General features: G+C 48.1%; 2 protein-coding genes across 6 annotated transcripts in view; one reads left to right on the top strand and one right to left on the bottom strand.

Moving 5' to 3' along the window:
- DHX29 (DExH-box helicase 29) overlaps positions 1 to 12,501 on the bottom strand; it is a 34,319-nt gene extending 21,818 nt beyond the window's left edge. For all 4 annotated transcript variants that reach the window (XR_015714239.1, XM_087815254.1, XM_087815253.1 and 1 more), the window contains exons 1-10: positions 12,303 to 12,501; positions 9,817 to 9,890; positions 8,568 to 8,681; positions 7,633 to 7,762; positions 6,796 to 6,941; positions 5,242 to 5,367; positions 3,357 to 3,483; positions 2,603 to 2,761; positions 719 to 884; positions 344 to 467 (exon numbers count right to left, since the gene is read on the bottom strand). Coding sequence is in view for 3 of the 4 variants with exons in the window: in XM_087815254.1 (XP_087671380.1) it covers positions 344 to 467; positions 719 to 884; positions 2,603 to 2,761; positions 3,357 to 3,483; positions 5,242 to 5,367; positions 6,796 to 6,941; positions 7,633 to 7,762; positions 8,568 to 8,681; positions 9,817 to 9,890; positions 12,303 to 12,477 (1,341 nt within the window). In the remaining variant the exon portion in view is untranslated. The remainder of the gene's footprint in view (positions 1 to 343; positions 468 to 718; positions 885 to 2,602; positions 2,762 to 3,356; positions 3,484 to 5,241; positions 5,368 to 6,795; positions 6,942 to 7,632; positions 7,763 to 8,567; positions 8,682 to 9,816; positions 9,891 to 12,302) is intronic.
- A 288-nt stretch (positions 12,502 to 12,789) lies between these two features.
- MTREX (Mtr4 exosome RNA helicase) overlaps positions 12,790 to 15,799 on the top strand; it is a 55,570-nt gene continuing 52,560 nt past the window's right edge. For both annotated transcript variants that reach the window (XM_087815250.1, XM_087815249.1), the window contains exon 1: positions 12,790 to 13,068. In XM_087815250.1, coding sequence (XP_087671376.1) covers positions 12,941 to 13,068 — 128 coding nt within the window. In that variant the 5' untranslated portion in view covers positions 12,790 to 12,940. The remainder of the gene's footprint in view (positions 13,069 to 15,799) is intronic.

Here is a 15,799-nt window from a genome sequence, read left to right as displayed (position 1 = left end):
AACTGGAACCAACATCTACAATATTTTAAGGCTGACAGAGAATATAACACTAAAGAAAAGTTTAAAATCCTCCTTAATTCACCCCCCTAGCACAATGATTTTTAGTCCTTAAATTAGCATGTCCTGATCATCTGAACCAGTCAAATGTCTCAGTCTCTGGTCTAAGGAGGGAAAGACCAAGCTATGAATAGGGGTGAGAGGAAGTCAAAATTATAAATAAGGAGGGGATTAGTCAGAAGAAGCAGTCAGCAGAGGGCAGGCACAGAGGGCCATTATTCAGCACACACCACCGCCCCACGCACAGTTCTACGTAGACAAAATACAGCACAGCCACTGCTCTCACCTGCCCTTTCACCAGACGATAGAGAGCTAACGTGGCCCCCAGGTGCTGAGCCTGCATGCCATCCTCCGTCAAGATTGTAGGGCATACCACCAGCACGTCATCTTCAGACCTGATCACCCTTACCCTGCAAAGACGCCAAAAGAAATTTTAAATAAAATGATAAAGTAAAATAGTCAGGATTCCATTAATAGTGACTTGGGTTGACAGTAATTATTTCAATTATATATTTCCAAGGAAGACGTGTACTTGATGATTTACAAGCACTGTGAACCTGACATGTGGAATTAGAGCTTCCTAAATGTCAACTCCTACGAACCAACAGATTTTAACCTTCAATTTTTCTAAAACGTCACTCGGTTAACCAAAATCACATACCTACATTTCCAGTATCTACCTACTGGAACTTTCTCAAAGGAAGGGTTTGGACTCTTGGGAAGATTCTTCCTGACCCAATCGATGAGAAACTGTTTGGGAGATTTTCCCGTCCAGCTTCGAGCAGTGTAGTCAAAATTTCTTACATCGTGAGCTTCTTTTTTTCTCTCTGAAATGATAGACGAAGATTGGTATTAAACGGTCCTGCAGTAACACAGGATGGGCAACGTAGGTTCCTGGCGCTTCCTATGGAAACCCACACAGGTCCTGATTTTTACAACAGCTTCATTAACTCTGTTTCATGTGCTCACAACTGTAAAATTACTTTTGCTCCACCCTGTATACAATCTTTTGAGTGACCAAAGTCCTCTCACTTTTGGGAACAAGCTTTTAGAAGTAAACAGGTGAAGAAAGGACAGATGGACAGGTTGCACAGGAATCCTTGTGATGGAGAGAAATGAAAATCTGAATCTTTAAAAAACTGCCTTGAGTAAGTTGTATTCTTGTAGATGCCTCATATTACCCATGTGATAAATTATTTAGGATCCTCTGGACTTGTGTTTAGTACGCTCCCACACAGGAAGGTTCATCTTTTGAAAAGGTATGTCAGATATCGTTTCTCTGCTTAACAGCTGCCACCAACACCTTCAGTGGCTTCATGTTACATATAAAATAAAGTCCAAGTTGTTCACCGCTCTCCAGAGCCTCCATGGTCTGCCCGCAGCAGCTCACTGCTGTCTGTAGATTCCTCAGATGCTCTAAGCCCACCTGGTCCCACACAGTAGCCACACGTGGCTAAGTTTAAATTAATTAAAACTAAAAGTTCAGTTTCTCAGTTGTGTCAGTCACATTTCAAATGCTCTGTCCTTGTGTTTGGCCAGTAGCTCCCACAAGGACAGTGCAGACACAGAACATTCCAATCAGTGTTCTGTTGAACAGGGCTGTGCTAGGCTCTCCTCCATCTGAGATTTCCTAACTCGTCAGCAGTGAACACCCAAGCATCTGTCAGACTCAGGGCAAGTCAGCAGCAAGGGCTCCTCAATCCAAACTAGGCCCCTTGTTACCTCTATTATTAGAAGCCAGCTTTCTTTCTTTGATAGCACACACCACAATCTATAATTATTTGTTGGTATATATTTAAAGCTTACCTTCCTCTCATAGGCTGTACACCTGAGGAGGGCGGAGACTAAGCTATTTTGTTAATGACTATTCAGATGGCACCTGACACTGTGAACAATAAGGACTCAATAAATACTGTGGAAAGAGTACACACTTAAAAGAACTAAGAATCCAGTGGGATGTGACTGACTGCATTACAGGCTGCTAAATACCATACCAGCTGTATCAGCAATTTCCTCCGCACAAAGCAGCACACAGTGCCCACGTCTGGGCGCGGCTGGAATCGGGAAGGCTGGGAGAAGCTGCTGTCCGAGCTGAGCGTGAAGTGAGGGAAAGGCAGGGAAGTGGGAGCTGCCAGGCTGGGCACGGCCAGGGAGCCCGGCAACAGCGTGTGCTCTGGAAGGGCGGGGCTGCAGTATGAAGCCAGAGCACGACGCAGAAGGAGCCTGCGGCCAGTGGCAAAGGTCTTCAATGACGTGACAAAGGGACTGCACCTGTCACTGACTACAGGTTTTCAACGGGATCCCACTCAGATCTGTGGGACGGAAAGGTAATTCCAGGAGTGTGGAGGGCAAACGGGGGGATGAGGCTGAATTACAACACGCTGCACAAGTAAGTTATAGCAATTATTGCTTTCCCAAGACAGCCTGTGGAAGCGAACTTCGCTGTCATCTTGCACAGTTTGCTAGAATGCAAAGTAACGTAATTTCTTAATTATGTATTTCTTGACATTTTACATTACAAATAAACACTTTCCCTTCACTTTACCTTTCTCTTCTTCAGTAGCAGCTGTAGATTTTTCAAATAAGTTCAAGTTCAAAGCACTTTCCCCTTCTGTAGCTACAGGAGGCTTTTTCCTTTCATTCTGTTGATGTGAAGTCTTTATGGCTGGATTGAATACTGGATGGTCTTCTAAAGTTTCCATTTCTACCAAGAAAAAACATGATGCTTAGTTTTATGTATTTGTTTCTTATGCCTTTCTACTTAGCAAAGATGATTTTAAAAAACATCTTTTCCCCTGTAGCCAAATGTTCAACATCTCCTACTAGGACTCTGCGATAAAAGTCAGAGGTACTTTATTTTCACATGGCATACTAACATTTTAAAAATAAACTGTTTATTAGAAATAAGTACTGGTGGAACTGTATTCCTCCTCCCTGAGGTGCTATTTTATGGTACATACACCAGACATTCATAAACTGTGGCTGCAGGCCAAATCCAGCCCCATGTGGCCTGAGCTAAGAATAATTTTCACATTTTTAACAGGATGAAACGATGAAAATATCTGGTGGGGTGAAAACTATGAAATTCATGTTTCAGTGCCCACGTGGGGAGTGTTGTGAGAACACGGCTCTTTGCTCACATACTGTGTCGGCCTCTGCACCGTGGCAGCAGGGTGAGCAGCTGTGACAGAGTCTGCAAGGCCTGCAAATCTGACTCCACTTACTCCTCGGCTTGTGGCAGGAAACATTTGCCAACCCAGCCACACGCTGTTGGGAAAGAGCGGAACTTGAGTGCTCACCTCTTTGGAATTTCCTTATCTTTTCTTGAGCCTCCTTTTGCCCTTGCTTGTTTTTTTCTAGTTTACAGGTAGCTGCTTGCTCCTTTGCATCCAGAAGTTTTGTTGCAAGGTGCAGGTACCTTTCATTCTGCTCCAAGTAAGGTGAGAAGAAAACAGAAGAGCAAGATTACTTATCTCCTGTCACTGGATTATATCAAACCTGTGGCCTTTATTCTTACTCTTTGATCCAAGAAATCTACTTTCAGAGAATTTTCACAGAGCAATGATACAAGTGTGCAGACTTGCAGGTACCTAGGAGTTGACTGCGGCACTGGCTGAGAAGGAAAATGAGAAATCGGGTGTGGACATCTACAGAGAGGACTAGTCGGCATTAGGGGAAACGGGCAACTCAAGAATGAGGGTGACCCACACGCAGAAACTCCCCTGATATCAACACAGTAAAGCAAACGACAGAATGAAAAGTACATGGCTCATTTCTTTAAAAATAAACTTTATACATTTTATAAACGTACATACTCACAGGACTGTACATGCAGAGATACAATAGTACTCATCTGAAAGCCGCCTTCCTGTAACCTCTATCCTACAGTAGAAGGGCGTTAAAAAACGCCTCTGGGGAACACGGATGTTAGGAAACATAAGGACTTAGCTCTGCTGAGCAGAAACCAGCCCTGGTTTAAATTCAAACTCAAATCCCTGGTGTCTTCCTCAGGTGAGGTTCATGAAGACAGCAAAGGAGAAGCATTCAGGCAGGGGGTGGGGAAGGAGAGGGCGCACACAGCGCTGCTATGAGACACTGCTGAGAGGAATGGACAGAAAGCACTACGGAGGCACCCCGGCTGGATTCCGGGACCAGTTTGTGTGGAAGCAAACAGGGACACAGTGTGACAGAGAGGAGGGTCAGCGATGCAGTGTGACAGGCAGGAGGGTTAGAGAGCTCCTCACACACACCCACCGCACACTCCTTCTTCCCATCCTTGCCACTCATGGCACTGACATCACCATCTCTCCACCTACAACTTTTGTCGTCTGGTTTCTTAACCTTTATATTCAGTAAATCACCATTTTCTATTGATTCTTGCTTTAAATGTTTCTTTCCCTTTCCAATTTCCAATTTGGGACCTTACTTTCTCACACCTGAGCTACCGAAATGGCCTTAGTACCCTTTCCAAACCACCATGAGCACTATTCAATATTCCAAACAACCCGAAACTCTACTAAATTTGACCTAAAATGTCAAATTTTTCTTGTCACCACCCCAAACCTCTAGTGGCCCATCACAATCAATAGGAAAAGTTGTCACATTCATTTCTTGGGCATCAAAACCTTCTAGTCTCAGCTGAACTCATCTGTTTACCCCTATCTGCCAGTATGCAACCACACACTTCCTCCTCAATATGCTCATCTGCTTCTTAAAACCAAGGGCCCCTTGCACAATTCCACTCTGCACCCTGGCCACACTGCTTCACCCATCTGGGCTGCCTTCCCGTCCTTCGTTGCCTATGCACATTGCACACCTTTCAAGCCCCACTCTCTACTCTCTGTCACTACAGAGTTTGCACAGATGGCTTTTCTGGTATTGAATATAATAAGTTATTTAGCAAGTACTCATTTTTATCTGGCTTCTCTCATTCCTGTGTAATGTTTTGAGAGTTGCCTGCAGTGTTCGACTATTCTGAATAAAGCTGCCATGAACATTTATTTGTGTACAAATATTTTTTGGTGGACATACGTTTTCATTTTTCTTGAATAAATAAATACCTAGGAATGAAACTGTTGGGCCACATGACAAGTATATGTTTAATTTCCTAAGAAAGTGCCAGTTTCCTTAAGCGGAAGTCTAGGAGTCTTTCCAGCTAGACACTGAAAACAAAGTTCTACTCACAGGGTCAAATTTTTCCTCCTGTTCTGAACCTTCGGAACTTTCACTCTTTTCTTCGCTCTGTTGTTCCGCATACCGCAAAATCCATTCTTTCATATTCACTTCCTTATTTTTTTCTTCCTTTTTTGGCTAGAAATAAAAAAACAAACATCTGAAAAACCAAAGTTAGAAAAAGGTGTCAAAACTATCATCAGGTGTCACTGCTTTTAACAATTTATTTACTCAGAAACAGGAGACACAGAGCCTCAAAAATCCATGCTCTTGAAGGACAAATGAATGAAACTCAGCATTACTCTAAGGAAAGTCTAAACTTGCATAACCCAAGGAATATGTTAACATGAGGGGCAAAAAACTGAAAGGACTGTTAAAAACTAAAAAACAGGTGTTATTCCTGAAAAACAAGGGTTTTATGAGGATGGTGCTTCCATAGTTTTTTGTTTTATAAGCTTTATTGAGGTACAACTGATACATAAAAATTGCACAAGTTTAACATATATATTAATATATACATTATTTACTGGTTATTATAATAAATATAGAATGTGCATATATAAACTCATCATTTTGAAGAGTCTGGACATATGCATATACCTATGACACCACCACTACCATCAAGGTACTAAACATCCACCACCTCCCCAAATTCCCTTCTGTTCTTGTGCGTGCGTTTGGGCTGGGGGCGGAGGCGGGGGCAGTGGTGGTAAGAACATTTACCCTGAGGTCCATCCTCAACCCATATTAAAGTGCACGATACTGTACTGCCATTACAGGCACAGTGTTGCACAGAGCATCTCCAGAAATTACTCACTTGCATACCTAAAACTTTACAACCATTACGCAACTGCACATTTCCCCCTCCCTCAGCCCTGGTAGCCACCACAAGTCCATTTTAGATTCCTCACGTAAGTGAGATCAAGCAGTGTTCCTCTTCTGTGACCAGCTTATTCCACTTCGCATGTTCTCCAGTTCATCCAGGCTCCCAGGTGTTTTACAATAGCAGAGTATTTGAGGGTTATGCCCCAGTGAGCTATACCTTCCAGTATTCACACTTCCTTCCTGAAATCCCCTTCACAGGGATTTTGGAATTAGCCATGTCAGTTGCTTCAACAAATGGATGTTAGCAAGAGTGGTACAAGCAGGGACTTGATAAGATTTGTACATTAGGGCTTTTCATCTTAAAACACTTGCTCTTAGAAGTGAAATGCCATTAAGAAGCACCATTTGTGAGGAAACCCTAGCTAGTCCTGGCTAACCCAGGTTGAGATACTAGTCATGTGAGCAAGAAACCAGCCCCGGGAGACACCTGGTGGAACAGAAGAACAGCCCAACTGAGCCCAGCCCGACTGCAGGTCTGTGAGAGAATACTGCTGGGTTACATTGCACTGGTTTGTTAGGTAGCAACAGGAAACTGAAACAGAGGACAGAGGTGTCTGGCAAACCAGTAAGTTGGTTACACACAACAAGTAGAAATGTTGTGGCAACCAAGTATCCTCTTATGAACTACTATATGCTTCATTGTGATTTTATTCAACTTTAAATGTCTAATTCTTAAATTACCTTAGTCTTAGGCTCCTCTTCCTGTTTCCTGGTTTTAGGATGCAATGGAGGTGAAGCAGTGGCTGGGGCTGGAGGAGGCTGGAACTTTGGCCTACTTTTAGGTTGCTGCTCTTCAAATTCCTGACTGAATCCCTCAGGAAGTGCATCTTAAGAGAAATTGAGATGAAAATAAACATGCATATGATATAATAAAGCACATAAACATTTAGTAAAAGCATACGTAAACCCTGCCTAGACAAAGGGCACCTGATTTTCTTGTACCCCTCACCTCCTAAGAATAGAAATCCTATGATGAACCTGGGTTATCAAACCAGATGTGGAACACTCATCAGATGATAGTAGACTCCCTCGATGTAGTAGACTCCTAAATTTTCATAGAAAGATCTTAACCATTTCCACTCTTTGTTGCTTATTACAGGACACAGTAGTATGCTTAATGAATCATACAAGCAATGTACACAGGTTCTTGCCAAAGATTACAACCTGACCCTCTCCTTAATCCAATATTATTTACCCAAGGCCAGATGGCCCTGATTTCTACACCAAAACCAGGAGACCCAGCCTACTAGGTTACAGACAGGCAAACTTGTAGAATTTGTTTTATTAAGTGCACTGTAAAATGACTATTAACAACTAAAAGCAACACACACAAAATTAATTTCGTCCTGCATACTACACCTCTAGGGAGCACACACCAAAAAGGGTAAAAACAATAAGAACTTTCTAACAATAAATAATTAGAGCACAGTGAAAAAATCTGAAGTCAAAAGCTTGATGCAAATATCATATCCATGGAAATGACTTCAAAAGGTTAACATTTTACGACACTCTGCTTACCATCGGAAAGGTTCAAGCAGAGCCAGTCCAGAGCCGAGTGAAGGTCCCCTCCGTGTAAGAGGGTGCTGGTCATGGCATCTTCAATGTCCTTCGTCTTAAAGGAAAACGCTTGCAGGGCCATGTATAAACCCTATGAGGGAGACAGGAAACGTCCTATCAATTTCCTCTTCTTTCATTACTAATTTTATTCTCCCATTCGTTTTAAAACAAAATCTTTGACACAAATTATAATTTCAAATGTACTTTTCCCTCCCAATGATAAGAATTAAATGTGCTCACTGTATTGAGAATTTAACAACTATGGTTAAATTTTACAAGGGCCTGGAGAAATTGTTCATATTCTCACTATCTAGTTAAGATATACATGGTAACGTAAGCGTCTTCCCAGGTCAGCAGAAACCCTTCACCACTTTTAAGTTACACAACACTCCACGGGGAAGACATGCCAGGATACGCTTTCCCATTGGTGACGCCTTGGGATGCTTTCATTTTTATTACAGGAAGTGCTCCAGTGAACATGTTCACACAGAAAGGGAAGCATTTTCATGTCCTTTGAGAGCATAATCTCTAGTGCTGGACACACCTGGGTCTCCATCCGGACTCTGCCTGCCCTGCCACTTACTAGTTAATAACTCAGGCTACAGCCTGCATCATCTTCCCAAGCTTAATTCCTTCACTGGAAAAGTGGGCAACATGCCTTGTGGGGCTACAGCAAAGGTAAGGAGAGTGCCTACAGGGTAAAACAGCATAATTTTGAGAGAATAATTTGGTTGTCATATCACCATTTTAATGTGCACATCTGTATCTCACACAATTCTGTCCCTGCTCTAGAAGTGGAAATGATCTATATGAAATCTCAATGGAAATGGAAAAAGCAACTTTATCTCATGTGATGCTCCACTAAAAATAAGGAACTTCAAAAGTATGCCTAATACCTGTAATTTTTTGGCAGTAAGTCTTCCAGAAATCACTCCCTTGCCATTATTTTGCTTTTTATGCTCATTGATGACTCCAATAATTCTTTGCTCTAGTTTGTTATTAATCACCACCTGTTGATGCCAAAAAGATATTAATTAGGAGCTGAATTATGAAATCACATTTAGTAATAATTTGAAGTGAATCAGTTTTCTATATCCCTGCCAACCCAGGCCAAACTTTTAGCTAAAATCAGATATGGTAATTATTGTACTTTGGACCACCACCCACTAGAACATTCCTGCCACATACTGAAGAAGAAATGGGGCATGGAAAAAGAAACAATGGCAAAAACAAAACTCTCTTCGAAAGCCTCTTGAAGCTACACTTTTCAGGACATCGTCCTGGGACCTCCCTTGGACTCTATTCCAAAGACAGATTCCTAAGCCCTGTACTGAATCAGCATCCTTAGGGTGGAGCCTAATACTCTGCCTCAATGTAAACCAGCCCCATCACAGCCTGAAAGAGTGGAGGCCACACTGAAAAAGTGCACAGCCAGTAAAAGTCAAATCTATACAAAGGGAATTAGGTTACAAGTTCTTTTGGCTTCTGGAGTTTGATTTCTGTTTTTTCCTATTAGCCATTGAATCCTTTGTTGCTTCCATATTTTTAACCTAACACAAGCATCTGCCTACAAAAACACCTTCTCTTTATCACATCTTTACTGAATGCCTACTATTAGTTAAGCACAAAACTATACTTCCGGAATTCAGTATAGCATAGGAAGCATACATAAACTGTAACCCACCATGGCAATTATTCAAAAAGATATATAAAGTGCTGATGAAACCACCAAGAAAATCAACCTGGTGACTTACAAAGGACTTCAGCAAGGTCACAGATGTGACAAACGGAGACAGGGAAGGAGGGCACTCTAGGCAGAGCACCCATGGGCAAAAGCCTGCAGGTATAAAGTCACATGGGACTTGTGGGAACAAGGGGATGAACTAACACTTCAAGTGGAGAAGAGGCAGAAAAGGCATTAGGTCGGAAAGGACATGCTATGCTTAGAAATTCAGACTTATCCAACCTTGTTTAATTTTTTACTGGCTTTCAACACATGTGTGTGATTTACTTTACTTAGTATAGATTAGTAGTTAGTGTACTATTTGCAAAAACTTTAAATACTCCTCTTTTCCTTACATTTAAGAATATCTTTTTTTTTTAAAGGGAAAATTTCTTGAAATGGCCCCAAACCTTGGTACTTACTTTCAAAATAGATTTATCCAGATTTGCAGGACCACCAGAATCATTTGCAGAATTAAAACTATAAATTTTTGGACCTGTATAGAACAGAAAATACAGTCAAGGCAATTTAATGATTAATATCCATCACACTATTTTAATTTTCCTCTAAAGGTTGCTAAATATTATATTTCAGCTTTTTCCCCTACGTCACCAAATAACTTAATCTAAGCCAACAACACTCTGTTTTCAAAAACATTTTACCAATTAGCATTTTCTAGGTTAATCACTTTCCCATAAAGTGAGAGTGCCTGTCTTTTAGATTAAATCTATCTTCATCTTATTTTTAAAACGAGGTGCTTTTCTGCCTGGAACTTAGCTGAAGGAAGACCTCTCAGGAGTATTAGGTTCCTGGCAGAGAAGATGGGTGACTGGAGAAAGCACCCCTCCCTCTTCAGGTAAAAGGAAGCGGGAGCTCCTGTCTTCTGTTAAGTCTGAGGTTGCTCTACTGGTTTCCTAGGGCTGCTGCAGCAAATGACCACGGACCTGGTGGCTGAATATACAGAAATTCTCTCTCAATCCTGGAAGCTGGAAGTCCACAACCAAGGTGTTAGCAGTCCCACGCTCCTTCTGAAAGCTCGACAGGGATCCCCCTGGCCTCCTCCGGTTCACAGAGACCTGAGACATTGCTTGTCTGCCTCCTCCCTCCCGTGGCCTTCTCCCCGTCTGTGTCCCCACCAGGAGGGAAACATAGGCAGACACTGCTGCCAATTCAGAGGCTGTCAACCTAGGTCTCTAATATGTGTTCCTTTTAATCGACACTCTGAGGAGCTGAAGCAATAGGGAGATTTTGCCATAGAGATAACCACCAATTAAATCAAGTAAACCAGGAAGGCCCTTTCATGAAAACGTGACAGTAAACCGCAGGACCAAGAATTACCATCCACCTTCCAGGTGAAGACAGGTACCCGCCTGCTCAGTCCCTCCCCAGGCGATGCTTAGATGCTACCAGCCAAAGGCCTAAGCTCCTTCCCGACTCCAGGTCTTTGCATGCGGTGCTCCTGACCCCCGCCAGGAACACGGTTTCTGCCATTCTCTCCAGAATTAACGGGCACTCATCCTCCTGGTGTCTCTCCAGAATTAACCGGTAATCATCCTCCTGATTTCTTTCCAGAATTAAGGGGTACTCACCCTCCCATCTCAACTGCCCGTTTCAAAGAGACCATCCGTAACCCCTCCCCTCCGCAGGAACATTAGCTCGCATGTTAAATTCTGTCCCTTAGCTTTTCTTTATTTTTAAATTTTTTGTTGATTGACTTTAGAAACAGAGAAGGGGGGGAGACCCTGAGCCTGTCTTCATGGCACTTGTTCGGCAGCGCCGCTGGACGGGGGCCTGTCTCCGAGCTCCTGCAGGCGGCGTGGCCTCCGCCCAGCCCGCCGCTAACGGCGGGGAAGAGACGCGGCAGGAGCTCCACACACACCCGTGGCCCGAGAATTTCAGCAAGAACCACGGGAAAACCAGCTGCGCGGGACGAGACGCCGCCTCGCTGCGCCTCCTGCCCGACGGCCGGGCGCCGTCCCCGTGCACCGTCCTCCGTCCCCCGGGCACCGTCCTCCATCCCCCGGGCACCGTCCTCCGTCCCCCGGGCACCGTCCTCCATCCCCCGGGCACCGTCCTCCATCCCCCGGGCGCCGTCCCCGTGCACCGTCCTCCGTCCCCCGGGCACCGTCCTCCGTCCCCCGGGCGCCGTCCTCCGTCCCCCGGGCGCCGTCCTCCATCCCCCGGGCGCCGTCCCCGTGCACCGTCCTCCGTCCCCCGGGCACCGTCCTCCATCCCCCGGGCACCATCCTCCATCCCCCGGGCACCGTCCCCGTGCACCGTCCTCCGTCCCCCGGGCACCGTCCTCCATCCCCCGGGCACTGTCCCCGTGCACCGTCCTCCGTCCCCCGGGCGCCGTCCCCGTGCACCGTCCTCCGTCCCCCGGGCACCGTCCTCCATCCCCCGGGCACCGTCCCCGTGCACCGTCCTCCGTCCCCTGGGCACCGTCCCCGTGCACCGTCCTCCGTCCCCCGGGCGCCGTCCCCGTGCACCATCCTCCGTCCCCCGTCCCCCGGGCACTGTCCCCGTGCACCGTTCCCCGTCCCCCGGGCACTGTCCCCGTGCACCGTCCCCCGTCCCCCGAGCGCAGTCCCGGCGAACCGCACGCAGGCGCACGTGCGCGGCCGCGAGAAAGCTCGCGGGTGGCTTCAAAAGACGTCGAGCCACGCGCGCTGCGCCAGCGGCCCCCGCGCTCCGGCTCGGCCCGGCTCCCGCGGCGCCGCCGCACGTGGCAGAAGCGCCGAGCGGACGGGCCCGGTTCCCGGAGCTCGCGCGGCCGCCGGCCGCGGCCCCGGGACTTTGTTCTCGGGAGGAGAGCTGGGAGGCGGGGGCCCGCCCGGCGCAGGCCGACCCTGGCGCCGCGACCCGGGGCTGCGGGGCGCCCTCCCGCGCGCCCGCCGGCCGCCCGTACCTGGCCTGGCGCGGGGCTCCCGGGGGCCGGCGGCAGCGGGCGGCCTGGCCGCAGGCTTCTTGGTCGGGGCCTCGGCGGCGGCGCCGGCCTCGGCGGCCTTGGCTCTCGAGGCGGACACGGCGGCCCGCACGGCCGCGGCGCCCGGCGCCTTGTGCTTCTTGTTCTTGCCGCCCATGCTGCAGGCGGGCGGGCAGGAGGCGGCTCGCGGCGCAGCCCCGGCGCCTCGGCACAGCCCCGAGCGCTCCTCACGGGGCCCGCGCCCCGCGCCGCCGGCCCGCGTCCTCCATCCGGGCCTCTCCGGCCGGGGCAGCCGCCGCCTCGCTATTGGCCCAGCGCAGGAAGGTCCCGCCCCCTCCCCGCCGCCCCGCGCCCCCCGCCTGCCGCCAGCCGGGCTCGCCGGGCTCCCGCTGTAGCCCCCGCGCTGCCCACCCGCTAGTGGTCGGAAAGCAAGACAAGGTCCCAGAGGTGGGAAAGGAAGGAAAGGTGGGAGTAGGAAAAGCAGTCGGGGAGGATTCTCGGAGGCTGTGCGATTCGACTACTTTTGCCTCCCACGGGCCACCGTCGGGGCCTCGGCGCGTCACCGCCCGAGCGGGCGCGGCGCACCCTGGGTAGGAGCGAGCCGCCCGCTGCCCCGGAAGATGGCGGACGCCTTCGGGGATGAGCTCTTCAGCGTGTTCGAGGAGGACGCCGCCGGGGCGCCCGGAGCCAGGAAAGACAAGGAGAAGGGGAAATGGAAGGGGCCTCCGGGGCCCGCGGAAAAGGCCGGGTAAGGGAGCTGCCAACGTGCTTTTTTTTTTTCAGCTTCCTCAGTGCTGAAGGAAAATAGTCTTTTAAAGAGCCCGAGAAAGTGGGGTGTCCATTGCGTGGCGGGGGGAGGTGCGGGGCGTTTGAGCACAGTGTTGAGGAGGGGGAGGCTCCGGTTAGCGTGCGGGCCCGCGTCCCCGTGTGCGCAGGCGCGGTGGGCTACGGCACCGGGACCCGCGTGGCGGCCCCGCTCCGGGTGTGGGCGCGGGGCGGGGGCCCGTGGGCAGGTGGGCGCGGGCGGGTGGGCGCGGGGCGGGGGCCCGTGGGCGGGTGGGCGCGGGGCGCGGGCAGGTGGGCATGGACAGGTGGGTCTGCGCGCGGGCGGGGCCGGGCCTCGGCCTGTGCAGCACCGGCGCTGGGCCTGCGGGGAGCCTCTAGGACTCGGAGCGCGGGGCCGAGGAGCTTGGCAAAGCCGACCCGGCGGGCTTGGAAGGAAAGGGGAACGAGCACCGCGGGACGGGAGAGGAATTCAGGGTTTCCGAGCGCTTAAGAAGATGGCAGTGCCCATCACCGGGGCTCTTGCGACCATTACATGACTGTAAAGCACCTCACGGTGTCACTTTTCAAAAGTTGGCTATTGTTGAGTTCACTAAGGAAATTTTGAAGAGTTGCTGGTCCCAACCATGTTCGTAGACTGGCGCAGAGAGCCCCCGGGGTGCAGAATTGTGCCCGGTGTAGCCAGGGAAAGAGAGCCCGCGGGGTGCAGAATTGTGCCGGGTGTAGCCAGGGAGAGAGCACACGGATTAGGCACAGACAGCCCGTGGGGCAGGTTAACGGTGTTCAGAGGTGTCCGTCTGGAGGTGGTTTGAATTGGTGCCGCTTTGGGCCAGACAGGCCCGTTAGGCAAAGGTTAGGGGCGAGTGGAACAGTCACTAGTGTCACGTGTCCCATTAGTAAGAGTGAGACAAGTAGAAAATACTCTTCCTCTCTCATGGAGTCAGTCTTTTATTGTGTAACAGCCTCCCTCAGTTTTCCATATGCCACTGAAATCTTTTGGAGAAGCTGGTGAGAGAAGAAACCACGTGCCAGCTGTGCTTCCCTATGCTGTCATCTGACTCCATCCTTAAGAACCGCTGTGCACTGTCCTCTGTCTAGAGCTGCGCCGTCTGATGTGACGGGTGCTACCCATCCGTAGCTGCAGCCAGACAAAATTGAGATGTGCCGCGACAATACACAAGGATTTTGAAGACCTAAAAAAGTGTAAAATACCCCAGTAATTAAACTTTGCTAATATAGTTACTAGGAATTTAGAATTAGAGGTGTAGCTGGGATTACGCATGTCCCATACAGGACAGCGTTGACACAGAGACTTGATCACACTCAGGTTCAGGTGTTTTAGATGAGAAGGCTGGGTGGTGCTGTGCGCTCACTTCCTGTTGTGTTACATCACGAGCTGCACCTGCTGTTCGCGCTTCTGAGGTTGAACAGTGAGCCGAGTGCCAGCGGGTCCCCATTAGCCTCATAATGACTGTCGCACCTGTGATGATTGCCTAACTCCATTATCTCACTGGTGGTTGCAAAATGGTGGTTTTTCTTTTTTTAAATACATCTTTATTGATTTCAGAGAGAGGAAAGGAGAGGGAGAGACAGATAGAAACATCAATGATGGGAGTCACTGATCGGCTATCCCACAACCCCGGCATGTGCCCTGACTGGGAATCGAACCCCGATCGCCTGGATCCTAGGTCGACGCTCAACCACTGAACCAAGCCCGGCCGGGCTGGTTTTTCTTTTTATCACTTTTTCTGCATTTGTTACCTGGAATCCGTCTATAAAAAAAGGAACATTCCCGGTCAGCTGTTCGCCTTGAAGTGCAGTTCCCAGAGGAAAGGCAGGGCCCATGCTTGATCCTTTCTCTGTCAGTTTCAAGAGAAGTGAGTTGTGTCCTCAGGAGCTTCCCGTGTTGACCAGCATGGGTGTCTGATGTGCTCAGTTTCTTGATGAAGTGGTAGAATTTTTATATTTGATGTGTTTTTCTCCTTTGCACTTGTTTTTAAAACTTTCTAAAACCTTTATGGGGGTATAACTCAAGTACACTAACTCATCACCACAGAAAGCAAACGCTTCCATCGCCCCCCAGAGTTCCGCAGGCCCCATTGAAATGCCTCCCTCTTGAACCCGGCCTCCAGGCAGCTTCTGAGGCCTGGGGCGCTGTAGAAAAGCTTGCATTCTCTGGAACTTGATTTAAATGGGATACTATAGTGTGTATTCCTACTTTGCCTGGCTTCTTCTACTCAACCATGATGCTTTTGAGGTTCAGTCATGTTGCCTGTATCAACAACTTGTTTCTTTTTATTGCTGAGTAGTATTCTGTTTTATGGACACACCATATTTGTTTATACCTTTATCTTTTCATGGATACTTGAATTGTTTCCATTATTTATTATTTTTTGTACTCCTACCAATGAGAACTCTTCAAGTTGGCATAAAAAACTTGTAATTAAAATCTAGGAGCTGGTGATGACTATAAAACAAAGAAACTTAGTTCCTATACCTTTGAGAAACTTAAAACCTAAGTGTATAGGACATTTTCTTTCAGAAAGAAAATATTTTTTAATACTGTATGTTAGACTTTTAGGCCTCCAGTCATTTCTCTCATACCTGGTGTATGTGTGTCACATGTGGGGCTTGACACACCTGAGCTCTACAGAACAGCTGGAAATAAAATGTCATAGATAAAAAGCTTCCTCTTT

Source organism: Miniopterus natalensis, chromosome 3 (assembly GCF_054644295.1).
Source record: "Miniopterus natalensis isolate mMinNat1 chromosome 3, mMinNat1.hap1, whole genome shotgun sequence".
Taxonomy (NCBI): Eukaryota; Metazoa; Chordata; class Mammalia; order Chiroptera; family Miniopteridae; genus Miniopterus; species Miniopterus natalensis.
Note: the sequence above shows the minus strand (reverse complement) of the source record. Positions and strands in the feature narration are given on the sequence as shown.